The 26,040-nt window shown below is 39.7% G+C and overlaps 1 protein-coding gene across 1 annotated transcript; it reads left to right on the top strand.

The window, feature by feature from the left end:
• The first annotated feature begins 11 nt into the window (after window positions 1–11).
• CENPK (centromere protein K) lies at window positions 12–25,256 on the top strand. Its single transcript, XM_054397552.1, has 10 exons — window positions 12–145; window positions 590–620; window positions 2,342–2,443; window positions 13,681–13,813; window positions 18,067–18,113; window positions 19,398–19,480; window positions 19,609–19,707; window positions 19,975–20,113; window positions 24,376–24,429; window positions 25,098–25,256. Exons 1-10 carry the CDS (start codon window positions 12–14, stop codon window positions 25,254–25,256), a joined length of 981 nt encoding a protein of 326 aa, XP_054253527.1.
• The last annotated feature ends 784 nt before the right edge of the window (window positions 25,257–26,040 follow it).

Raw genomic sequence — 26,040 nt, 5'->3', positions numbered from 1 at the left:
GAAAAGTGACGATGTCAGGTGCAGCCAATGACTGTGGAGCGCGCGAAACGGAGAACGAGAAGCGGACAGCGAGAGGCGAACAGCGAGAGGCGGACAGCGAGAGGCAGACAGCGAGAAGCGGACAGCGTGGGGCCGCGCCACAATGGTAAAGGGTGGGAAAGTGAGCGGCCGCTAGCTCCAGTAAAGCTCGCAGGTTTAACCGACTGAGCGGAGCCGCTCCTCGGCTGTGCATGCAGACGGTCAAGGCGCTCCGAGGGGACTGACGGCCGTTAGGCCTGAAGCGCTGCTGGGAAGGGAGCGGAGCGGGCCGGGCGCTCTCGGCCGTGCCCTCTGGCTCCGGCACAGGAAAAGTTTGTCTTTAGGCCTCGCCTGTGAGGAGTAACACTTTTAGGATACTCTCTTGTCGCTGGTGTAGTTCTGGGATTTATGTCAAGAAGCATGGGAGCTCCTTGATAACTTCTGATGGTGTTATTTGTACTCAGCTTTTATTCTTCCGAGGGTGAACTCCCGGTGTTCGTTCTTCCCCCACCCTGTCCCCGCCTTCCCAACCATGAGCTTTCTCCGGGCTGTTTTTGTTTTCTTTTCCTAGCTGTAAATTTCTATCGGTAGTTGGTCGTTCTGTATGTGACATAAAAATTTCCTATAACACCTACCTATTTGCTTGGCTAGCTGAGAGCCTACAGTACGCTCTTGTCCCTTGACATGTTTTTAAAATCTAGTTACATAGTTCAAAAGTGAGAATGAAGAATTGCTGGAAATCGAATGCGTTAATATTAACGGTATGCAAAAATAACCGTTCAGTTTTCAGGTATGGTGTACAAATAAATCATTTTACCATAGAGAAATAGGCAAAACTGCAAGCTACAAGGAAGAACAGCTGAACGTGGCATTTCTATGTGTACACTTTATTTGGGACCACAAGTCGATTTGGCTTGTGCTACAGAGGCCTGTAGTGTCTCCTGGTAATATATACACTGTAAAACTTTGTGCGAGGTCATTCATGGACGTTTTAAAGGATAACAATAATAGAATTGTAACAGTTTAATTTTTTTTTGGGTTGCCTTTTGTGCTATATACTCCAGGAAGGCGGGGTGTGTGTGTAATAGCCCAATACTTTACAGTCTCAAAACGGTGCAAACATTGCACCTCAAGAAAACTTGCCTTCTTTGTTAAACTTCTGTGGGCGACTTCACTGGAGGCATGTCAGAAGTCTTATCAAATTATGTGAACTAGTTCTCTTTTATGTTATGGAGACATGTGAAGACTCTTGAGAAGGTAATGATTTTCCTTGCAAAATCTGCACTCATTAGACCATATCAGATCACAGCAATTCAGATTTTCTAGTGTTTAATTATTTATGCAATTAATTAGTCAGGAAGTAGAAGTATTGTTACCTTTCAGTTCTCTAGAATGCTTTCAGTGCTCAATGAGAGATTCTGGGTTTTTTTCTTCACTCTGCTACAGGATACTTAAACTTTGGAGGTACTAGTTGAGTATTTCATTCCTCTTAAATGAATTTTCAATGTAACTTTCTCTGGTGAGGTTTTGTTCTGAAAATTAACAAAAGATTGAGTTAGGAGTTTGCACATCATTAAGATGACAGAGATACTTATGTTTTCCTTAGATCCTTGTATTTTTGAACATTTCAATACCTATGTATTTGCACTTAGAAATCTGTTTAAGTATTTTTTAAATACTTAATGCATGTTGTACATCTGGGAAGTACCTGTTGGTTGCTTTACCTTAAAAAAAACTTCACTTTGCCGTTTTGGCCCTTATTGCTTTTCCCTCTTAACTGCTATTGGCATTCATGTATCTTTCTATAGACTTAACCGGGATTAAATGTAACCTCCAGGACATTTTATTTTTTTAATGAAAAAGATTCTGAATCCAGGCTGTCATAAAGAGAAATAATTAGGTTGCTTACTGGAAAACAGAGCAGAAGTAACTGCTTAAGAGCTTTGTAGATATATGGAACAAAATCGTAGCTTTGTAAATTGAATTTCTTTAATAAAGTTTTCAGAAAATAAAACCTATTGTTGCAGATAATCAAAGCTGTTTTGAAAATATAGAACTTGATGATTTGATTTTAAAAAAATTACTAGTGTCTTCAAATTTTACTACACTAATAGTTAACAGTAACAGTTTACTACAGTAATAGTTAACTGATTTTAATGAATAATTGGGTGCTGTCCAGAAATGTAGAGGTGTTGACATAAACATTTGGATTCAGCAGGATTGCTGTATTATGTGTTTGACCTCATGTAGCAGGTTATGTTCAGTAACCTGTTAATAATTATTGTAGATCTAAATGATAGTTGTACTGTTTGCTTGTTAATAGACTGAAAATTTGTCAGAGAGCGGCAGTGACAAAGCTGATCCTGCAGATAACATGGAAGAACTCTTGAGTGAATGTGAGACTCTTTGGAATCAGATGCAAGAGGTATGCAAATCACAGGTGACAGTCTAGATTTGTTGTAAACTTTCCTCAGTATTTGGGTTTTTTGTTTGTGGGTTGTGGGTTTCTTTTTTGTTCACCTTCCAGTCTTTCACTGCATGCCTGCCTAAGCCCCTCCAAAGAAACCACTGCAATAAAACGAGGGAGGGTGCCGGGGGAGGGGGGGGGGGAAGTACTGTAGAAAGGCTGAAGTTAGAAACGTGGGCTGGCAGGGGTGAAAAATGCCTTCCAGTGTCCAACTGTGTTTACACTATGCTGATGCTATGATTTAGTTCAACAGAATGGGTGTGTATGTTAAAACTAGGGAAGATTAAATACCTTATTTGTGCTCTGGCAGTATGTGCTAGTTTGAGCTTTGAGTTTAGGAGCTCAAATGATAATAAATTCCTCCCCCTGCCCCTCTCCCTTTTTTCTCGGCAGGGTGGAGAGAGAGAAGAAAGGAAAAAAAAAGGGGTAGGGGGAAAAAAAAAATCGTGAAAGAAATATTCTGAAGTCGGTTTGGAAGTAGGAGGAGTAAATTTTTTTCTGCTTTCACAAAAGGGAAAGGAAAAAAAAATTTTACATATATATATATCAGTAACGGGGGGGGTTCACAGACGTGAGGGATGAGGGTAAGTGGGAAAAAATATATATAAACCAAGCCTGGATGGCCTTGTGTTCCCCTGGATGTCGGTGGATTCAGTTGAGAGAGAGAAAGGGCCCCAGCCACGTGGTCCGGTGCAGGAGACAGTGACAGCAACTGCAGCAGAAAGTACTCTCCAGCAGACGAGGCAGGAAAAAGGGCACAGCCGCAAGGTATTCCCCCCCACCCCCCCCTCCCCTTTTATAGGCTTGCTGGACAGGAAGGGGAAGTGGAATAGACCACTTCTGAGTCAGGGGGCCACCTTCTCCCAGCAGGGGAGGGGCCAAGCCCTCCCCAGATTAAATTCCTTTTGTCCACCTGGGGTTGGGTTCTTCTCAGCCCCATCCAGGATGGGTGTGCCCCAGCACACAGTATTACAAAAGTATCAGAAAAGTGAGACTTGAGATCCTTCTCTCCTTAGCATCATGCAAGGTAGGATTCAGCTGCTGTTCACAAGTTCTTTGATCTTAAAGGAAAGCAAGGGAAAATGGGAGGGAAAAGTGGGTAACACAACAATGTTAGCATACACTCACACAAAGTGACAGTTGCATCCTCAGGAGTAAAATTTATTTCAACATAGGATTCAGTATGGTAATAATTACATTTTAGGGTGGGTTATTTTATTTTGGGAATCCCAGGAAAGTGAATGTTTTAACAGTTCTGAGGGAACACCATGCAATCTGTAAGATTCTGCTGTGTCTATGAAAACTTGCTGTCCTAAAGTATATTTTGAACTTGACTCAGTTTTATGTGGTATTTATATGCTATTTGTTTGAATTCTCAGTTTTAATACTTTGATTCTAAAATGATGAAAAACTGAAGTAAAAATTCTTCCAAACTTCGTCTAGACATTGCACAGCACAGTGACTTTACAGAATTAGATGTAAAAAGGCTCATAGGATTTTTTTTTTTTTGTTACATGTAAACTTACCTTAGTATTGAATAAGTGGTAGGGATTCCTGTGTCTGGGTTTCTGAAGTACTGTATTAAGTTGTTAACAGAACTTCAGAGAGTATGAATTTTCAGCTTAGAAATGAAGATAGAATGTTTTGAGTACAATTGAGTCAGAGAATCGCAGGTAGGGTTTGGAAGGGGCCTCTGGAAATAAGTCAAACCTCCCTGCCAAAGGAGGATCACTTGGAGCAGGCTACACACAGGAACATGTCCAGCTGTTTTTTTAAAGTTTCTAGAGAAGGAGATTCGACAGCCTCTCTGGGCAGCTGTCATGGGTAGAGCAGCCTGTTCCAGTGCTCCATCACCCTCACTGTAAAGAATTTTTTTTCTTGTGTCAAGGTGGAACTTCCTCTGTTCCAGTTTGTCTGTTGCCTCTCATTTCAAAAGTACTGCTATAATAGAATACATCCTGGCCTGTCATGAGGCAGGTTAAATTGCTGACAATTGTAAAACAAGAAAGAAATTTGCAGGTGTCTCCTGCTGAAGCCTTTGATATCTGTGGTGGCCTGAATTTCGGATTTGATTTGCATTCTGTTGCAGTCCTGAAATGTCTTGATGACATAGTACTCTTCTAAAGATCAGACCATTTCTGAAGTGTACAGTATATTGCCTTAAATAAATTAGAACTGAAAACATGTATTATAATGTCATTGCTTTGTTTGAAGAGACAGAGTAGTAGCAATGAGTTAACTTCTCGTCTGTGCCTTGTCTTCCCAGTTTCTCGTGTTCATCTGCTCAGCATCTTTCCCCACATCAACTTTTCTCTCATAACTTGCCTTTTTCCTCAAATCGTACATCTTTTTATAGTTGCTAATTTTCTACTTTTAAGTTAATTGAAATTCTACTATTGGTACTATGCTGTTCTGGATTAGCTGTGAGGGATGTTGTAGGACCAAGTCAAAATTTTATTCCTATATTAAACAACTTTTGTTGGAATTTGAAAGCATTCTGTTTCTTTCTTACATTGCTTATGTCTTGTTTGTTTTCTACTAAGCACCAAATCAAGACAGTGCTTCAAGGAAGAGAAACACTGCTAAACTCAGATGCCATGGTAAGACAGTATTTTTTTTTCCATAAAATACTTAGTTTTCTGTAAAGAGATTGTTTCCAAAAGAAGGAATCTAAATTATCTTCACTTAAGTGTAAAGCTGTCACCTTTAGAGTGGACTAACTTTTGAAGCTGTATTCTGAAGTATATTTCTAACAAATACTGAAAAGTTGTATTTATCTATAGCAAAAAAGGTTACAGGTGGTCCTGTTAATATTGGGATGTGACAGGATTTGGGCCCAAAGATTGGCAGTGAGCAGAGTCAAATCCCGTTGGCAGCCTGTTACAAGTGGTGTTCCCCAGGGCTCAGTTTTGGAGCCAGTTCTGTTTATGTCTTCATTGATGATTTGGAAGAGGGAATTGAGTGCACCCTCAGCGAGTTTGCAGATGACACCAAGCTGAGGGGAAGCACTGGCCTTCTTGAGGGTTAGGGAGGTTTTTACAGAGAGAACTGAAGAGGCTGGATGAATGGGCTGAGGACAATGCATGAGCTTTGACAAGGCCAAGAACTGGATCCTGCACTTAGGTCACAACAACCCCATACAACATTACAGGCTTGGGGAGGAGTGGCTGAAAACCTAAGAAACTCAGGGATGTTGATCGATGGCCTATGAACCAGCAGTTTCTTCAGATGGCCAAGACGACCAACAGCATCCTGGCCTGTGTAAAGAACAGTGTGGCCGGCAGAACTAGGGATTAGCCCTCTGTACTCAGCAGATTTTGTACCTCAAATACTGTGTTCGGTTTTGGGCCTCACTCCAAGAAGGAGATTGAGAATAGAAACAAAGCTGCAGAGATCAACTTCAGTGCAGGTAAGGCTGTGCTGGTCAGGGGATCTGTAGCCAAAAGCTCTTTTTTAGGGCTTTTTGAAACCGGGAAAAACAGCTTTACTGTGCCTGGGGCTGGCAGCTTGTGGGCAGGCTGCTGAGCTAGAATGGGTGGAACCAGCACCTCCCACCTTAAATCTAAACAAGGCATTAACACACCAAGGGGCCATCTGCTGCAGAGGTCAGCACTGTCCACCAGCTACCCTTGTGGGTGGAACCAGCACCCATCGTTGATCAGCTGATAAGAAGTCTCTGGGAGGGTGCCACAGGTACACAGCACAGGGCAATCAAGAAGTGATTGTGGGTTCTCCAGGGGGTGCTGCAGCTGTTCACAGCTCCTTGGGGTCTGTGACCCCTGCACACTGAGCAAGGTCATTCAGCAAGGTAAGTTATCTGGGTGTGTCCCAGCAGACCCTGAAGTCAGTCAGTGATAGAGATCCAGCTATGGTTACAGCCAGGCTCAGGGTCATTGTCAGAGGAACTGTCGATACCCAGACAGAGGTTCTGAGCAGACATGTAGGTGTCCAGACCCCTGGCTGTGGTGAGCGCTGGAGTCTCACACTTGCAATGGAGGGTTAGAGACAACAGAAGTATTAGATGTTAGCAGGTGAATGGCATTGATGAGGGGACAGAGTGTCTAATCAATAAGTTTGCTAATAATACCAAACTGGGAGGCTTGGCTGATATGCCTGAAGGCTGTGCAGCCATTTAATCAGACTTGGACAGACTGGAGAGCTGGGCAAAGAGGAACCTAATGAGGTTCAGCAAGGATAAGTTCAGAGTCCTGCATCAGGGAAGAGATAATAAACTGCACCAGTACAGGTTAGGAGGTGATCTGCTGGAGAGCAGTCGTGTGGAGAAGGACCTGGGAGTCCTGGTGGATAACAAGTTATCCAAGGGACAACAATGTGCCCTGTGGCCAAGAAGGCCAATGGGATCCTGGGGTACATTAAGAGGAGTGTGTCCAGCAGATTGAGGAAGGTTCCCTTCCCCCTCTACTCTGCCCTAGTGAGATAATGTGTCCATTTTTGGGCTTCCCAGTTCAGGAGGAACAGGGATCTACTCAAGAGAGTCTTATGGAGGGCTACCAGGATGATTGAGGGACTGGAGCATGTGCCCTATGAGAAGAGGCTGAGGGACCTGGGGCTGTTTATTCTGGAGAAGACTGAGAGGGGATTTAATAAATAAAAAGGGCTATTTAATAAATAAGGGGCTGGGTGTCAAGAGGGAGGGGACAGGCTCTTCTTAGTAACACCCTGTGATAGGACAAGGGTTAATGGATATGAACTACAGCACAGGATGTTCCACCTCAACATGAGGAAGAACTTCTTCACTGTGAGGGTCACAGAGCACTGGCACAGGCTCCCCAGGGAGGTTGTGGAGTCTCTGTGGAGACTTTCAAGACCCATCTGGATGTGTTCCTGTGTGACCTGTGCTAGATTCTATGGTCCTGCTCTGGCAGGGGAGTTGTTCTCGATGATCTTCGGAGGTACCTTTCAACCCCTAAAATCTTGTGATCCTGTGATCTTCTCAGCCTGGTGGCTGAGCTGAAGGAAGAAGTTGCGAGGCTAAGGACTATAAAGGGATACGAAGAGGAGATAGACTTCGGGAGTCTGTCTCTGCCTTCTCTGGGGGAGGGTCGGCAAGTGTGGGTGGCACAAGAAGCAGGGGATCCCATGCTCTTTTGTCACCTGGAAAAAGGAAGAAACCTAAGAGATAGGGAGGAACTGAGGCAGGTCCCTCTCCAATGAGGCAGGAGAGGCAGGTGAGTCCCCTCCCAATCCCCCCAGTCTTCCCAGTTGCCCACACACATCCTTGTGGTAAAATGTCCAATCTAAATCTAGTTTGGTTCCAATCTAAATCAAGCTTTGGCTTGTAGCCACCTCTCCAGCCTGTCCAGGTCCCTCTGGATGCCATCCCTTCCCTCCAGCATGTCTGCTGCACCACACAGCTTGGTGTCATCAGCAAACTTGCTGAGGGTGCACTCAATGCCTCTGTCCAGGTCACTGACAAAGATGTTGAACAAGACTCGTCCCAGGACTGATCCCTGAGGGACTCCGCTTGTCAGTGGCCTCCACTGGGACATGGACCCATTGACAGCCACTCTTTGGGTGTGGCCATCAAACCAATTCTTTATCCATCTCATGGTCCACTCATCAAACCCATGTGTCACCAGTTTGGAGTCCAGGATGTGGTGCAGGACAGTGTCGAAGGCTTTGCTCAGGTCCAGGTAAATGACATCAGTTGCTCTCCCCTCATCTATTAATGTTGTCTCCTGTTCATAGAAGGCCACCAGGTTTGTCAGGCAGGATTTGCCCTTGGTAAACCCATGCTGACTGTACCCAATCACCTCTTCACTATTCTTCTCAGTAGTGCCTCCAGGAGGATCTGCTCCATGATCTTACCAAGCACAGAGGTGAGACTGACTGGCCTGCAGTTCCCTGGTTCTTCCTTCTTACCCTTTAGAAAATGGGAGTAATGTTTCCCCTTTTCCAGTCAGTGGGGACTTCCCCAGACTGCCAGGACTTTTGGAGTATAATAGAGAGGGGTTTAGCAACCTCATCTGCCAGTTCTCTCAGTACCCGTGAGTGTATCCCGTTGGGTCCCATGGACTTGAACACTTTCAGGTTCTTCAGGTGATGACAAACCTGATCTTCACTTATGATGGGCAGTTCTTCCTTCTGGTTCTTGCCATTAGCTTCCACAACTATTCCAGGAGTGTGGCCAGAGGCCCTTGCAGTGAAGACTGAGGTAAAGAAGTCATTGAGAACCTCAGCCTTTTCCAGGTCACTTGTGACCATTTTACCTGTTTCGTTTCTGAGGGGGCCCACACCTTCCCTAGGCTTCTTTTTACCATTAATATACCCATTTTAACCCATACACTCTCAACCAGATCATCAGCCTTTCGCAGGTGGAGCTCCACTGATTCCAGCTGGTCACTGACATAGAGGGCAACACCTCCTCCTCTCCTTCCCTGCCTATCCTTCCTAAAGAGCTTGTACCCATCTATCTCTACATTCCAGTCATGGTATCATCCCACCAAGTTTCAGTAATAGCCACTATGTCATGGCATCCCAGCGGCACAGTGGCCCTTAATTCATCCTGTTTGTTGCCCAAGCTGAGTGCATTTGCATAGAGGCACTTCAGCTGGGCTGGCCCTGTCCTCCTCTTGTGCCAATTCCCCTTGATTTCCACAGTGTCCTGGTGCATCATTCGTGGCTTGCCTCAGGGCAGCAAGTTGAGAGCCCTCACTAGCTCTCCATCCCTCTGCCTCTGGTGAGCTGCCCTTCTGTTTGTCACTGGCCAGCAGGAGACTATTAACCCCTTCCCCCTTCAAATCTAGTTTAAAGCCCTATCAATGAGCCCTGCCAATTCCTGCCCCAGGATCCTTTTCCCACTCTGGGACAAGTGCATCCCATTAGGTGTTTGCAGCTCTGGTACCTTGTAAACGGAGCTGTGATTGTAGAACCCAAAGCCCTGTTGATGACACCAGCCCCAGAGCCATGAATTGACCTCTTGGCTCTTCCTAAATGTTCCCTTGTCCATCACTGACGTTAGAGGGATAGAGGAGAACACAACTTGAGCTAAACACCAAATAAAAAAACAGCCACATGTTGACATAATAGCTATGAATACTTCCAGATTTTCTGTAGTCCCCTTGCTGTCCAGCTTTGCTATGCAGAATTTAATTTCATGCTTTGACTGATTTTTCAATGGCTTATGGATTGTTTACATTTTAAATGAACTAATTCAGAAGGAACTAACTCAGAAGGTACCTTGGTAAACAGCCCTCAAAAACAAAGGGGTCCAGGAGGGCTGGACCTTCTTCAAGGAAGAACTTTTGAAGGTACAGGAACAGGCTGTCCCAATGTGCTGGAAGATAAGTCAACAGGGAGATGGCTGACCTGGATGGGCAATGAGCTTCTGAAGGAATTAAGGGGAAAAAAGAGGGTGTGTCACCTTTGGAAGAAAGGGGAAGTAACCCAGGAAATGTTTAAGGATGTTGCTAGGTCATGTAGGAAAAACATTAGAGAGGCAAAAGTCCAGTTATAACTTAGACTGGTCACTGCTTTGAAGGACAATAAAAATGTTTTTCATAAAGATATTAATGGCAAAAGGAAGGGCAAGGACAACCTCCACTTCTTAGTGGACATGGAGGGGAATATAGTAACAAAAGACAAGGAAAGGCAGAGGTACTTAATGCCTGCTTTGTCTCAGTTTTCAATAGTGGGACAGGTTGTCTTTAGGACAACTGGCCTCCTGAGTTGGCGGATGGAACAGGGAGCAGTATAGTGCCCCTGTAAGCCAGGAGAAAGCAGTTAGAGACCTGCAGAGCTACTTGGATCCCCGTAAGTCTATGGGACTGGATGGGATCCATCCTAGGGTAATGAGAGAGCTGGCGGTTGAGCTCGCTAAACTGCTCTCCCTCATTTTTCAACACTGGAGAGGTCCCAGATGACTGGAAGCTGGCCAGTGTGATGCCCATCCACAAGAAGGGCTGGAAGGAGGAGCCAGGGAATTACAGGCCTGTCAGCCTGACCTCAGTGCCAGGCAAGACTATGGAACAGGTCATATTGAGTGCAATCACACAGTACCTATAGGATGGCCAAGGGATCAGGCCCAGCCAGCATGGATTTAGGAGGGACAGGTCCTGCCTGACCAACCTGATCTCCTTCTATGATGAGATGACCCACCTGGTGGATGTGGGGAAAGCTGTGGATGTAGTCTACCTGGACTTCAGCAAGACCTTTGACACTGTCCCCCATAGCAAACTCCTGGTAAAGATGGCAGCCCACACTTGGACAGGTGCACTCTGTGCTGGGTTAAGAACTGGCTGGAGGGCTGAGCCCAGAGAGTGGTGGTGAATGGTGCCACTTCCAGTTGGCAGCCTGTCACTAGTGGTGTTCCACAGAGATCAGTGTTCAATATGTCTATTGGTGATCTGGATGAGGGGATTGAGTCCATCACCAGTAAGTTTGCAGATGACACCAAGCTGGGAGCAGGTGTTGATCTGTTAGAGGGTAGGAGGGCTCTGCAGAGGGACCTTGACAGGCTGGACAGATGGGCAGAGTCCAATGACATGAGATTTAACACATCTAAGTGCCAGGTTCTACACATTGGCCACAACAACCCCATGCAGTGCTACAGGCTGGGGACAGAGTGGCTGGAGAGAAGCCGGGCAGAGAGGGACCTGGGGGTACTGATTGACAGCCGCCTGAACATGAGCCAGCAGTGTGCCCAGGTGGCCAAGAAGGCTAATGGCATCCTGGCCTGTATCAGGAACAGTGTGGCCAGCAGGAGCAGGGAGGTCATTGTACCCCTGTACTCAGCGCTGATTAGGTCACACCTTGAGTACTGTGTCCAGTTCTGGGCCCTTCAGTTTAAGAAAGATGTTGAGTTGCTTGAACATGTCCAGAGACAGGCAGCAAAGCTGGTCAGGAGTTTAGAGCACAAGGCCTGTGAGGAGTGACTGAGGGAGCTGGGGTTGTTTAGCCTGAATCATAGAATCAACCAGGTTGGAAGATACCTCCAAGATCATCCAGTCCAACCGATCACCCAGCCTGAAGCAATCAACTAGACCGTGGCACTAAGTGCCTCATCCAGTCTTCTCTTGAACATCTCCAGGGTCAGCAACTCCACCACCTCCCTGGGCAGCCCATTCCAATGGGCAATCACCCTCTCTGTGAAGAAAGTCCTCTTCACCAGGCTGAACAACCCCAGCTCCCTCAGCCTCGTTGCCCTTAGAGGAGGCTCAGGGGAGACCTTATTGCCATCTACAACTACCTGAAGGGAGGTTGTAGGGGGTTGGTCTCTTCTCCCAGGCAACCAGTGACAGAACAGGGGGACACAGTCTCAAGCTGTGCCAGGGAAGGTTTAGGCTGGATGTTAGGAAGCAATTTTTCACAGAAAGAGTGATTTGCCATTGGAATAGGCTGCCCAAGGAGGTAGTGGAATCACCATCTCTGGAAGTGTATAAAATAAGACTGGATGAGGCACTTAATGCCATGGTTTAGTTGATTAGATGGTGTTGGGTGATAGATTGGACTTGATGATCTCAACGGTCTTTTCCAACCTGGTTAATTCTGTGAATCTGTAATTCATGTTGCCCACCAGTCCCACCTTGGTGAGAACAAGATCCAGCATAGCACCTTTTTGTGTTGGCTCCTCTGTCCTGAAAAAATTATTATCAATGCATTCTAGAAGCATCCTGGGTTGATGATGCCTAGCTCTGTTGTTCCTCCAACAGATACTAGAGTGGCTGAGAACCAGGGCTTCCCTTCAGTACCCATTTGGTCTATTTCCTAATCAGCGTGTGTATATAATGTGTGAAGCTCTACATAGATCCCTTTAGTTTTACTACTGAACTTTGTGATTGCAAATTAGGGTGGTTCCGTTTGTGGATATCATTAGGAGACTGATGTGTTCCATTAGAAGTGAAATGAGTGATGCTGAGTGCATGAATGTGAGTTGTAGCCCTCAAATTTTGGGGGGAAGTGTAAAAAGGCAATACTGTCTCACTTTTTAGTAGTTGTAAATTCTAAATAGAAACCTTTAATATAGAATTTGAAGATATGAGAACCCAAATTTGGAAAGAATTAATAGTTAAACACTGGGCTGGTTGGCTGAAATATGTAAGAGTATTCAGATGTTTAGTTCAATACACTTGACTGAATAATTAACAAAGAATATTGCTTTTCAGAGAGGTAGCTGCTGAATATATTTAGATGTTGGACTAATCTGTAATTACTAGCACTGATCACCGTGTTCTAAATTATTATTTAATCAGAATAAATGAAGGTTCAAATGCATATTCAAATGCATAAAATACAATCCTTTTCTCATTTTAGGACTCTGGTCAGAACCTATAAGTAAGAATAATTTCTTTTTTTTTTTTATTTTAATGCATGGAGACTGAGGGGATTTTGTGTTTGTTTGCAGCTTTATTGAAGCACAACATAACACTTCTGAACACTTCTGAGATGCTGTTCTTAAACTGTCATGGCAGGGCAATGATTAAATGGAGGTGGAAAAATGAAGATTAAATTAAGATTTCATTTCATGACAGAAAACAGGGAGAAGAGGAAAACAGGTCATGTTATATCCTCTGTGAGCACCTTTTGTGGGATCTTACTGCAGCCCTAACACAGCCACTTGAATTTACCCAGGCAACTACAGACCTGTTAGTCTGACCTCAATACCTGGAAAAACTATGGAGAAGATCACACTGGGTGCTCTTGAAAGACATCACATGATCATCAGCACAGTCAATCAGCACGGGTTCACAAAGGGAAGGGAGTCCTGTTTAACTAGTTTGGTATCTTTCTGTGATAAGATCACCAGCCTAGTGAATGAAGGGAAGGCAGTGAATGTACTTTTTCCAGATGTTAGTAAGGCTTTTCGTGCTGTACCTCACAAGCATCCTTCTGCACAAATTCTTCAGCTGTGGGACGAGCGAGTGTATGGTGCAGAAGGGTGGGGCTTAAAAGGTTGTAGTGAATGGGGGCTACATCTATTTGGCAACCAGTCACCAGCAGTGTTCTTTAGGGTTCAGTTCTAGGGCCTTGGTATGTTTATCTGTGATGTAGGTGAAGGAGTTGCATGCACTATTAGTAAGTTTTGCTGATGATTCTGAACTGGGAGTACTTCTGACTTCATTGAAAAAAAAACCAATAAAAATTATTCTTGATCCCTGCAAGTGGCTTTTTAAGTCTTTTGAAACAGTAAGTGGTCTTTGTAATAGATGCTTTTTTGTTTTCTGCTGTATAAACAGGGTGTATACTCTGATGTAACCCAACATACTTCAAGAGATGCTTCTTTTTGTGTTATACAGCTTCCCTTGTTAATGACGCGAGTGAAAGCTTTATCATCAGAAATTAATCAATGGCAAGAAAGAAGTCCTGAAAGTAAGTAACTCCTTTTGTGCACTTCTGCCAAACTTTTCATCTAGACATCATAAACAGTATATATAAAAGGTTTTCTGATTGTCTTTTCAGATTATAATTACTTTAAATACCACAGTAGCATGTATGTGAGGTGAGGTGTCCCTGTGAGGTGTCCCTGCCCATGGCAGGGGGATTGGAACTAGATGATCCTTGTGGTCCCTTCCAGCCCTGACTGATTCTATGATTCTATGTATGTTTCGTTTCTGTGTTCTTTTTGCACTTCAGTTCTATGTGAATTTAGAATTCAAAGTGAATTCTTAATAACTCAATCCTATAACTTAGTTTCACGATTCTGGAAAAATAAATGCATGATTAATATAACTATTCATCAGTCAGTTAAATGGAAAAATAACTGTTACCAGATCTCCTAGCAAAATTACAGAAGTTCATTATATAGTTATCCTTCAGGATTCTCATTTCTGTGATTGTTTCATTTTCATTTTTCATTTGTAGTTCCTTTGTAGGACAGAACTACTTTGACAAATATTTTTGCCTTGTGCTTTGTCTTTTGAGCTGATTTTTTTTTTCTTTGCAAGTATTGCTGATAAGCACACAGTAATTTACTCAGACATATTGTTAACCACACTTTCTTTATGTTTTTATTATTAATACTTTACAGGAGTGTTGTGCTATGATGCACTGTCAAACTTTGAACTAAACCCTTGGCAGTAAGCCCATTATATCATAATAATATTTATCTTGGATTTAACAGGGGTCAGAGATTTCACGTCAAGGAAAGGTGGTAAAAGGCACTTCAGGTTTTTTTAACAGTATGTGAAGCCATGTAACTTATTAATCCTGAAAAGCATAAGCCACTGAGACAAGTGATAGCTCTTAGATTTGTTAGGCATTATAAATCAAAAGGTATCAGTTCCCCAGTTCTTCATAATTCTTTTTGTACATAAGCAGTGATGACTCGTTTCACTCTGTTGCAAGGTGACGTGGCCAGACACTGAAAATAAAACCATTCAAAATCTAAGAGTAAATTAAGTTATTTGCGTTTTTTTCCTGATATCCTATTTGCAGACTCCTAAACCAGTTCGCACTAAGCTTTCATTAGTATTCTGGTAACACTGACTCTTATGTCTGTCAAGGACCTGTTGGCGCCTTTCAGTCCAGTAAAACTTATTGGTCAATCTTTGACTCATTTAAGTAATTTTATGCCAGAAAAATGTGTTATTTCTTTTAATGTTTGCAAAAAAATAGAGCTGCATTTTCAACATCAAATGGTGACTTCTGTATTTTGTCATTTGCCAAATTGAAATGCATTTCCAGATGAATACTGGAGTCACTTCAGGTTCCTTCAAAGCTCATGTTCTTCTGCATATTGTGATGCAATAATCACCAACTATCTTTGGTTGGAAGAGACCTTCAAGACCATTTATACCAACCTTTGACCCAAGCACTTCAAGAATGTCACTAAACCATGTCCCTAAGCACCAGGTCCACACGCTGTTTAAATATCTCCAGGAATGGTGACTCCACTGCCCTGGGCAGACCATTCCAATGTTTGAGAACACTGTGAAGAAATATTTCCCTATATCCAGCCTAAACCTCCCCTGGTACAGCTTGTAACCATGTCCTCTAGTCCTGTCTCTTGCCACCAGGGAGAAGAGGCTAATAGAGGAGATGGAAAAAAGTGTTTCTTTCTTATAAAGAGGTATTATTGTTCTGTTAGAATAAATTCATAGTTTGTGTGCTTTTTCTCTAAGAATGGTCAGCATCAAATGCTTCTTAGAGGTAGATCACTGAAAGTATGGTATGGAATGAATTTGGGAAATACAGGTTCTTGGCTGATGCTTGTGAATATGCTGCTACCTTAAAGCTAATTAATTGAAAGCACTTTCAGGTTTTTGTCTGGATTAAATGTCTGGTTTTCTTATTAAAATATGTAATTATTTTAAACTGTAAGCTATTGGCTTAAAGTATTCTTGGGACTTGAACTATTTTTACAGGTTTGCTGCCTCATGCTGCTCAACCATTCTTACTTGTTCCCAGGTGATAAGTTTTATTATTAGAAGTCTTAATTTTCTACTAGGTAAATGATCTCTGCACATTACAATGCAAATAATATTTTGCAGCCAAATCTTTGCCTTTTCAGCTGCCTTTTTGAGGCAAGAAAAAACTTGCTGCTAAGAATTTGAATAGAGTTGTAGTACTTGTATGAAAACAAAGTCTGCTGTGCTTATATCTTATTTACTAGTAGACCATGAGTAGCAGGATTGTTTCTTGCAAAGGGAGGCCTGTCAGCATTTTAATTTTAAACCTTAATTTCAGAAGTTCTACATTTATTTGGGCACAGTACTGGCAAACAGACTCAAATTCACCATGTGGGTTTTATTTTTGCAAAGCTTTTAATTAAGTCTCTTGTTCTTTCTCAATTTCTGGTACTTCTCATGTAGGTCTACAGCTGAAGTTGAATTAATTTTATTTTTTTTTAGCAAGCATTTGGCTCGTAAAAAAACTTTTACCTTTGCAAAATGATGAAGTGGAAGCAACCATGTTTTAAATCATATTACATAGTTTTGTGGTCACTGCATAATTTCTGACTTTCTCAGGAAAATACTAGTATTATGACAAATTCCTCTTTATTATAAACATGTGCATAGTAGTTACTTTTATGTTACTAGCATTTAGTAGTATTTCGCGTGGTAATTGTGTTATGTAACACTAGGCAATTCTGGTTGACATTTAATTTTTTTGCAAGTGTAGTAATTCATAACAGAAAAAAGCCTTAACTGATAGTGGATGGATTTCTATTCTTCACAGTAAGAGCCACCATAAATTGGTGGTCTCAGTGCTTTAGACCTGCACTATTTCCTCACTAAATTAGAGTTAGTGATTCCTTTCCTAAGAAAATGTGGCCTTCTGTTCCAATAGTTCTACAAAATGAGTATCAAATGGGAAGCACATATTCAGAAGTAGGTATCTAAAAGTGAAAAAGTGTTAGAAACCAGCAGTAGAAATTGATTATTCTATGTAGTGAGGGCTTGTGATAGTCATGGTGTGGAGAGGAGGGTGGTAAGAAGAGTTGTGTGTGTTTCCTCGGATACACCAGTGAATATGAATAAAAGCACACCAATGCTACATGTGTATGTAGGATATACATGTCATTAAAGAAATCTTGCGCTAGTCATAGCACAGATCACTACCTTCCACAGATTTTACATGTAGCTTAATCTGGGGGAACTCTACTCAAATATTTTGTCAAAATTTAGAGGCACTAATTCTCTAAAACATATTTTGTGACAGATAATTCAATACATACTGACCTCAGCGGTTTGCTGTTGTGGTTTTTTTTTTTTTGTTCAGAACAAACACCACTTTTAAAATTTCTGGAGATAAAATTACTGTCATACTAAGATTTAAAATCTGTTTGAGTAGCTTTCATCTCTCCTGTTCAAATTTATATGCTTTACTTTTTGAGAAAGTCTTACTTTCATTCAGGTGCTGCAAGTTGACATGGAAGAAAGAACTGATTGGAGACCATTGAAGGCTATCAAATGCAACAGTTCACTTTTTATTCAGGAACTCCATGAACCATAGGTCACTGCATTTTGCAGAAGCATTCTAGGGAACCATTACCACATCACTGAACAGTACTGTACTTTATGTATTGTTCTTGCTCAGAGTTGGAATTAGGACATTTCTCTTGCTGGACCTTTTATCTTCCTGCATGTACTTGTTCTTGTAAGGAGGTGACATAGTTTTTAAGTTCTTTAAATGTGATAGGTTTTTACGATTCTGATCAAGGGTTTGAGAGGCTGGTAAACAAGAAATTGGAAGACTGGAAGAATTTGCCCACACTGGTCATGCTGATGGAACCCTTCCACTGGAAAAGTCAGGCTTGCTTATCTTCAAGTATGACTGTACTTCTCATTTCAGTATTATGTACCTGTATGTATATACCTGAGCTACTTCAGATATGAAAAGTAATGCAGAAGCACTAATATCACACTTGTTTCAGTTGAATTTAACTTGCTAAAAAGTGATAGTAAGTTAGCCCAGATAAACACCACAAAATGTGGTTAAACTGCTGTTGACATCTAAGGCAGATGTTGGTTTGTTGGTGTTCTTTTATTGTTTTTTTGGTTTGGTTTGGTTTTTTGAAGCTATACAGATTGCTTTCTATCCAGGTTGCTTTTTAATGTAGAGAAGTCTATACCACCCAATGAAATAATTAAAAAAATATATATGTTTATTTTATTTTTCAGTAAGTTCTATCAATCCAGATATACTATCAGTATTAGGAAAAGAAGAGGTAAGTCTTTTTGCTCTTTAAGAATAAAAAAATAAAGTATACACAATTGCTTCATTTTCTTATGACTACTTCTGTGAGCTACAAATAAGATATTGTGCATGTTTCTTTAGGCATTGTTCTAATGTTTTCCTTCATCTTTATTACAACAGCTGAAATTTACTAGTTGTAATGAATGATCTCTTTAACAAAGTTTTTATAGATTAATTTTCATAGTTCATATGAAATCATGTAATGTATCACACAGAAGAGATGGTTTTCTTACATCTAGAAATATGTGGCAATAATCTGCAATTAGAGTTCTCCCAGCCTTGGAATAAAGAGCAAACAAAAACTGTGTTAGGGGTAGCATTACACAATACTTCTTGAACATTAATATGCAATATGACCTGCTAATTTTCCTGTGGCTATCACTTAAAGAAGCCAGCTTTTTGGTTTTCTCCTTCCTAGAAACTTTCGTCCCTCTAGTATCACTCAAAATAGGGAGCCCAGCTATTATTATGAATCACTGTTAACAGTTTGGTTACATACTTCCATTTGCTATGGCACGTTTCATCTGATACCTGATTTTTAACTTTTTTTTCCAGGTTTGCATATATATAGGGCATATTTGCTTCTCTAGAATATTTTCACAGTTTTTGTTTCTTTGAGCTAAATACAAAAGTTCTCATAATTTGTGTGTAAGGAGTTTGTATAAAAAACCCAAACTACTGAAAATGGTATTTTGTAGAACATAATGCACCAAGGAAAGGTCTAGTCCACTGTTCTCTAACTTCCAGCACCACATACAGCTTTTGGCTGTGGTAGTTTCCCTCTTTCTTCTCCTAGGTATGTCTGTATCTCTGAGGACCATTTAATTCATGGATGCCATTAGTCTTTCTTTGCAGTGTATTTGTTGTCTGAGTTCTGTGTGTTTTACATTGGTAGAACTAGTATGGATTCATTCTTGCAAGCAGCTTCAGTGATTTAGAAAATGCAGCCCTGCTGCTGCAGATGTTGTGTCTTTCATCAGATGAGCAGTTCATATGTGTTCTCCATAATCTGCTTCAGGTGAAATCAAGTATGTTGTTTACAGCTTCAGTAAGACACTAATAAGCAACTAGTGACAGTAACATATCAAATGACTCTAACTGGATTTTAAAAGTGTGTCACCCTATAGCCATATTTCTTAAGAAATTACAGATAATTTTTGTGCTCTTCACCAGATTTACAGATGTAGTGATACATAGAACAAGTACTACAGACTGGGCTGTCTGCAAACTGTAGGGTTTTTACTTTTTTTTATAGTTTCAGAAGGTAAAGGAGGATCTTGAAATGCTGCTGTTTATAGTTCAGGCAAAGAATAAGCAACTGGAAGAAGATCTGAAAAGGTAATACAATAATTTGATCTTATGAATGCTGTAATCTTTTTTTTTTTTAAATCACACATTACTTTTTTTTGACTGTCCAGGCAAACTATTTATCTGTTGTGCTATTTCCTACTTTTCATGTTTCAAAGAGAACACCAGTGGGAAAAGGAACAGAAAGAGATAGTAAATTCTCTAACTGGAATTAAAGAAGAAACAAAAAAGCAAGTTGAAAAAACTTCCACAAGAAGGTATTTTTACAAGTAAAGCTGTTTTCATATTGAAGAATTTAAATATCAAAAAGAGCAAACGTGCAGGCAAACTCTTGAAGCATTTATCTATTTAACAAAACAAGGAATAACTCAGTAATCCGTATCTGAAACATGTAAAATATTGCTACTATCCTGTTATATCAAGTGATTCAAGTTGTTGAACTTAAAATGATAGAAAATAAGGTACTTTTTTACTTCAGAACAACATTTAATGTTGTTGAGTTTTGTATCCTGTTTTTCTATTAGTTTACAAGGTGCAGCATTTAATGAACTGCAAAACAAAATGCAGACACTAAAGGAACATAAAGAGAAACTCTCGACTGCTCTTGCTGAATTCATAGAAGAACATTTTCCCCTTCCAGAGAACAGAAAGGCAAGAAATAAGGTAAGATTTTTTTCTTAACTATTAAATTTGGAAGTAACATTTTTTGCTTAATTAGATGCAGTATCTTTTTTAAAGTCACTAGCATGGAATCTGCAGTTACTTCAAAATCAGTATAGTGCTTACAGCTATCTTTTAGGTTAAATGTGGTATTTTCCAGCTTGGTTTATATTTTTCAAGGCTCTTTCCTACTGGCTGTTTTCTTTTTTAATGCATATATCCTTCATCTGATGAGATCCATAGCAATGTATTGTATTTCTTACTCAACTGCAAGCTGTGCCAAATTTGGAAATGGTGGGAAGTTCAATCCAAATTGTTCCCTTCCCTTTTCATGCTCCACTAGGCAAATGGATTCCTATTTTTCTTCGCAAAGTAAATTTTAATTGTCTATCAGTGCTTATAATTACAGTCTCCTTAGGGACATTAAACATCAGTTTCTGTTCAGGAAAACTAGGCCAAAAATCATATTAAAACTGTAGAGAAAAAAGGCATTCGGGATATTTTGCATAATAAATTCAAAACATTTTACCTTTACTATTTGAAAGAATACTCTACAAAAAGGCTATAGAAAAGGCAAATGTTTGATGGTTTTGGTTTTGTTTTTATTTATTTCAGAGATGCTTTAAGAATACAGAAGTAGAAAGGATTACTTTAATGCAGTTCTCTGCTCTTTGAGACAAGCACGTACTTTCTTTAAGCTCTATTTTATGTTTCTGGAATTAATGTGGCTTCCTTCTTGCAAGCAGCTGCAATGATTTAGAAAATGCAGCCCTTGTGGTGCAGGTGTTCCCTCAGTCTTCCATCACATTCTGTTTTTATTGGGGTTTGGTTTATTACCTCAGTGCTCTAGTTAGAAACTGCCTCCTAACTTCCAGTCGAAATTTATTTACTTAGTCTAAGACAGATCCATGTATTCTTACATCAGTATTGTCCTTAGAATAGCTTTTTAAATTTTATTTCCTTGTGTTGTATCTTTCTAATGCATTTATAGAGAGAATCTTATACTCTCTTTTGCTAACTGAACTAGCAAAGCTTTTTTGTTTGCACGGTAATTTTTTAAAATTTCCCAACTTATCCTAATGCCCATTTGTAAACAGCACTACCAGCTCAGTCATCACAAAAGCAGCTAATTACCTTTGTGTTTTTCCTCCTGTTTTTTTTTCTAGCTGATGAACCTTGAGAATTTAATTTAAAAAAGTAAAAATACACAGTTTTTGCACAAGAGGACGCATTTTTGCACAGAAAAAATACTGAATGGAGCCCACAAGGCTTCATGTCTGTTTTCAAAGTCGTACTCAAATATCTTCAAACATCTTATTCTATTCTATCTTACTACTTCTGCATATCATCCAGTTTCCTACCATTACTAAATATGACACATTTTTCTCCAACATTAAAAATTAAAATGTTGAGGATTTAATTAACAGTCATCTTTCAGTCAATTTCCTAATTTCAGACTCGTATGTCATCTTTCTATTTGCTGGTCTTTGTTCATCTTAAAGTTGTTCTAGGACAAGTATCTTCAAATACTAATGACTTTCCCAGATGTATTTGAAGTGATTGTCCATTTTCCCCATATATAAATTTATTATGAAGATGATAAGGGAACTTGAACATCTCTCCTGTGAAAAAAGACTGAGAGACTGGGGGATGTTTAGTGTTGAGGAAGAAAAGGCTGAGAGGGAATCTTATCAACATCTATAAATATCTGAGGGGTGGGTGTCAGGATGAAGCATATTTCCTATAATGAGATACACAAATTTATTAGTTCCCACTTACGTGATGTCATAGAAAAATATAGAGTGGAAGCGACCACCCGAGATCTTCCATTTCAACACAATCACCAAGTTAGTTCCAATGCCAAACCTGGTTTGAGTTGCTCATGGTGGTATCCCAGATGTGTTTTAAATATAAGAAACAGTAGATTCATGTGTGTTTCACAATTCTGAGGAAGATTTTATGTAAAATCTCCTACCCCAGAGCAAAACGAACTGCTTAAATTTTCTCAGGTGTCATTACACTGAATGTCAGAAGTTCTTAATAGCTACCTTGCCTTCATCTCTCTTCCTTGCAGTTTTCCTTATTAAAATCTAAAGAAAAAATTAATTGGCAATGGTGCCTGGAATCAATCAACCATTCCTCTGCTCAGAACTTCACCTTCTATTTTGCTTGATGTAAATTTTTTGGATAAAATTCTAAGTAAGGTCTTACCTTGTTTATTTATGCATTTCCTTGACTCTTAGAAGACTTGTCAGAAAAACTGTGTTTCTTTTCAATCTTTGTAAATTCATATTAATATGAATTTTTGTTTTTTACTCATTTGGATTTCAGTGGCTCAAATACAGGTCACTCATAATCTGCATCTAAGTGATTAATTGTGAAGGCAGGCGAGACGGCCATTTTCGCCTATATTGTTTTCCGTATTGTATCAGAAATAGAAATTGTTGGCATTAGCAATGAAATTTGCTGCTATGTGGATATGAGGAAACATATTACTGACATCTGTAACCAGATTGGTTCAACACTCTGGAAGCACTTAACTCTGCATTTCAGTAGTTTTGCTTGACTTTGGGGAAGCTGCTTGTGTTTTCTCAGTATTGTGTGAGGGCAAAAGGATGGGGCTGATGTCTGTAGGGCAAGATACCAGAGTAGTGAACTTCTCCAAGCCTCACTATTCTGGTTCAACCCTCCTTTCATCAGTCATCAAGTGTCTGGGACTGGGAGTCAGAGGGAATCACAGCAGTCCAGGTTAGCTTCTGTGCCATGGCCTTTAGTGATTATGGTAAGAATTGTCTTGCATTTTAAGTCTTGAATTAGAAAAAGACTTTATTTTTTCCACATAATATGAAAATTACTATGCTGAGGAATATTTCTTATGCCAATCTATATCACTTAAAAGTGACTTGATAAGCATTAATTGATTTGAGGTACTTACTATATTGGTGACACTTAAAATATATAAATTATATATTTTTAAAAAATCATAAACACAACATATATTTTAAACCTAACAAAAAAAGTTTGCTAGTTGTGTGTGAGTGCAAATCTCTTTGCACTAATATCCTTAGGGTTCTATCCTTTGAATATTAGTTTTAGTAATTACTGAGGTCATAGTCTGATTTCAACTGAAACGTGAATATTGCACCCACAGTCTTAAGTTACAACAAAGTATATTTGGTCAGGGAACTACAACAGCTGAGGCTGTTGTTAAGTATCTTCATCATTACTCTAAGGAATATTTTGCAGTTGCTTAGTGTAGATTACATTTCCTCATGCTATGTGGTAAATTGTTTTGTAGCCCTAGCTCCATGGCTTGCAAGGTTTCCAAGGAGCACACTATGTCCCCCTTGTGGCTTTCTGAAGATGAGACTATTCAGAACTGTGACTGGAGAAAAGGAGCAGGACTTGCCTTTCATAAATTCATTATTGCTTGTGTTGTTCTGTTTCACAACTGAGATTGTGCAAGCTGCTGCACAGCTGTTAATATCTTAGCATTTAGCATGTCAACCTGTATGAGCAGCTGCTGCTGCTGTATTGTCTTCTTTATTGAATGTGAAGTGGATGAGGGAAAAAGGATTAAAATTGTAAAATAAAATAAGTAGGGTCACTGTGCAACAGCACAAGCAAGTTGGTATTACTTGTGCAACAGCACAAGTATGGTTGGTATTACTGCCTAAGGAATCCATGTCAATTTACAGGCAAATAGCTTGATTCATTTGCTACAAATGAAAATAATTTTCTAATTTTTGCAAAGGTATTTTTTTTCCCAAAATTATAATATTTCTATTTCTTTCCTTCTATTTTCTTGGGATTTTTTTTTTAATTGAAGTCAGGATAAGGAAAAGAAAAAGTATTCACTATTAAATCATGAAAAAATATTAAGGCACTGAAGTCTTGAGTTGTGTCAAGTTCGCATTGTAAACGTTTTTCTAAAGTTCACAAAACCCCATTTTTTCCTGACAGATCATACTCAAATAATGTTTTGCACTGTACTACATTATAATTATGATATACTTGGTTTTATTTAAATGTAAACTCAGGTAGACATAGTATGATCACATAAGATTAATCTTTTTTTTTTATTAATTAAAAAGTTGCACTTACCGAACTGGCAGATGTAAATATTACCTTGTATTTCTGTCATGACAAGTGAAAGTCTTAATCTGTTTTGTCCCATGCAATCAAATAATTGTGATTAACTTTTTTTTTGTGCGGGGGTGTGTGTGTGTTTGTTAATTTGGCTGGCTGGGTGGTTATTTTTGCAGAAATCTTCTAAAGAGCCAGATGTAGAACTGATATCGCTGCAAGAAATTTTAGAGGTAAGATGGCTTTTATGTAGAGATTTGGAGGTTTGTGTAATAGTTGGATCTGATTGTAAGAAATATTAGTAGATATATGGCATATGGTTAATTGAAAAGAAGAAAGCTTAAGAATGCTATGTCAGATTTATATTTCAATTCCTGTCAAATTAAGCACCCATTTTTTTTTACAAGAGATGTGTCAGTAATTTAGATAACTAAGTCTTCACTTTGAATTGGAAAAATGTTATCCCTTATTGTATAATTTTATAAGTCTATGTAAAAATTTTTATGAGCCTTAGTAGCTCATACTAGGGAACGCTCCATTTCATGCTCTGTCTTGTACTGTTTCAATAAAAACATTTCTGAAATATAAGTATGTAAGGATTTTACCACCTTCATGTTCAGATTATTTTTGGACATTTACAGTTATGCTGTTTAAACAACACTAAGAATTTTTAGCAGATGGTGGAAGAGTCTGGATAAAAGGAGAATTCTGGTTCTAGTTTTTACATCAAAAAATGTAATGAAGATAATTGGAAGTTCTGTTTTGCTTGTATCTTGAACAGATCTTGTATTTCTCCTGAAGTCTAGTATTTCTTATAGTGCCTGCATATGTCTCATTACAGTAACTTGTATAAATTTGGTTTAAAGAGATAAAAGATTTTTTTCTAAATCTAATCTTTCAGAATCTTATAAGCAAATTATTGACCACACCACATGAACCCTATGTAACAATCAACGACTCATTTTGGCCACCTTATATAGAGATGCTGCTGCGATATGGAATTGCTCGGAGACATCCAGAAGATGCAAACAGAATGCGTCTGGAAGCCTTTCACATGTAGTATGAGCTACCTGTTTGCTTTAAAATAAAGTACCTGTACTCCTGAGGATTAAGGCATACTTATGCTTCACAATAAGCTTTTATTTGTGATTTTAACATTTTTTTAATGTAGTGAAGGGTATACTTGGTTAGAATGGCACACAGGAAAACAACAAAATTTCTTTTACTGCTCACAGTTAGAGTTGGCTTGCAATGTTGTACCAAGATTTGCCTTGTGCAGGCTTCTTTAGATGCTTTTAATAAGATGCAAATTTAGATAAAGATGTTGAATAGTCCTTTTTATAAGAAAACTGTATTTTATACAGGAATTTAATATTAATTTATTAGATTGTTTTAACTCTGTCTCCTTTTGGTGAAGTTACCATTTAAAAAATGTGGTAGGTTTGGGGCTGGGTTTTCTTTCAGAGTGTTTCTAGACAAATTTATTGGCTTTTGAGATAAACACTTTTGAAAGCTGACATCTTTCTATGCAAAGGACTGCAGGTGTTGAGTGTAAGGCTTTACAAATGCATGCTTTCTAAGCAGCCCACATCTGTGTTCTGTTGTGTTGCCTAACAGCATCTGTCTTCACTGGTTTTAATACAGTTTATCAAGGCTTGTGGGAGATTTCTGTTCAGTTAATTTCTGTTAGTTATGTCAATTGACAGTTACCATCTGAATAAATCTGCCGTTTTGCATCACCCTAATTTGATTTTCCATGGCCATTGTTAGTGTGGTCCACAGATTCACAAATCCAAAATTCTACTCTTGCATATCTATAAAGACAACCTTGGGAATCAAAATAC

This window comes from Indicator indicator, chromosome Z, assembly GCF_027791375.1.
Source record: "Indicator indicator isolate 239-I01 chromosome Z, UM_Iind_1.1, whole genome shotgun sequence".
In the NCBI taxonomy this organism is placed as follows: Eukaryota; Metazoa; Chordata; class Aves; order Piciformes; family Indicatoridae; genus Indicator; species Indicator indicator.
The sequence above is the reverse complement of the archived record's forward strand: the minus strand, read 5'-3'. Positions and strand labels throughout refer to the sequence as shown.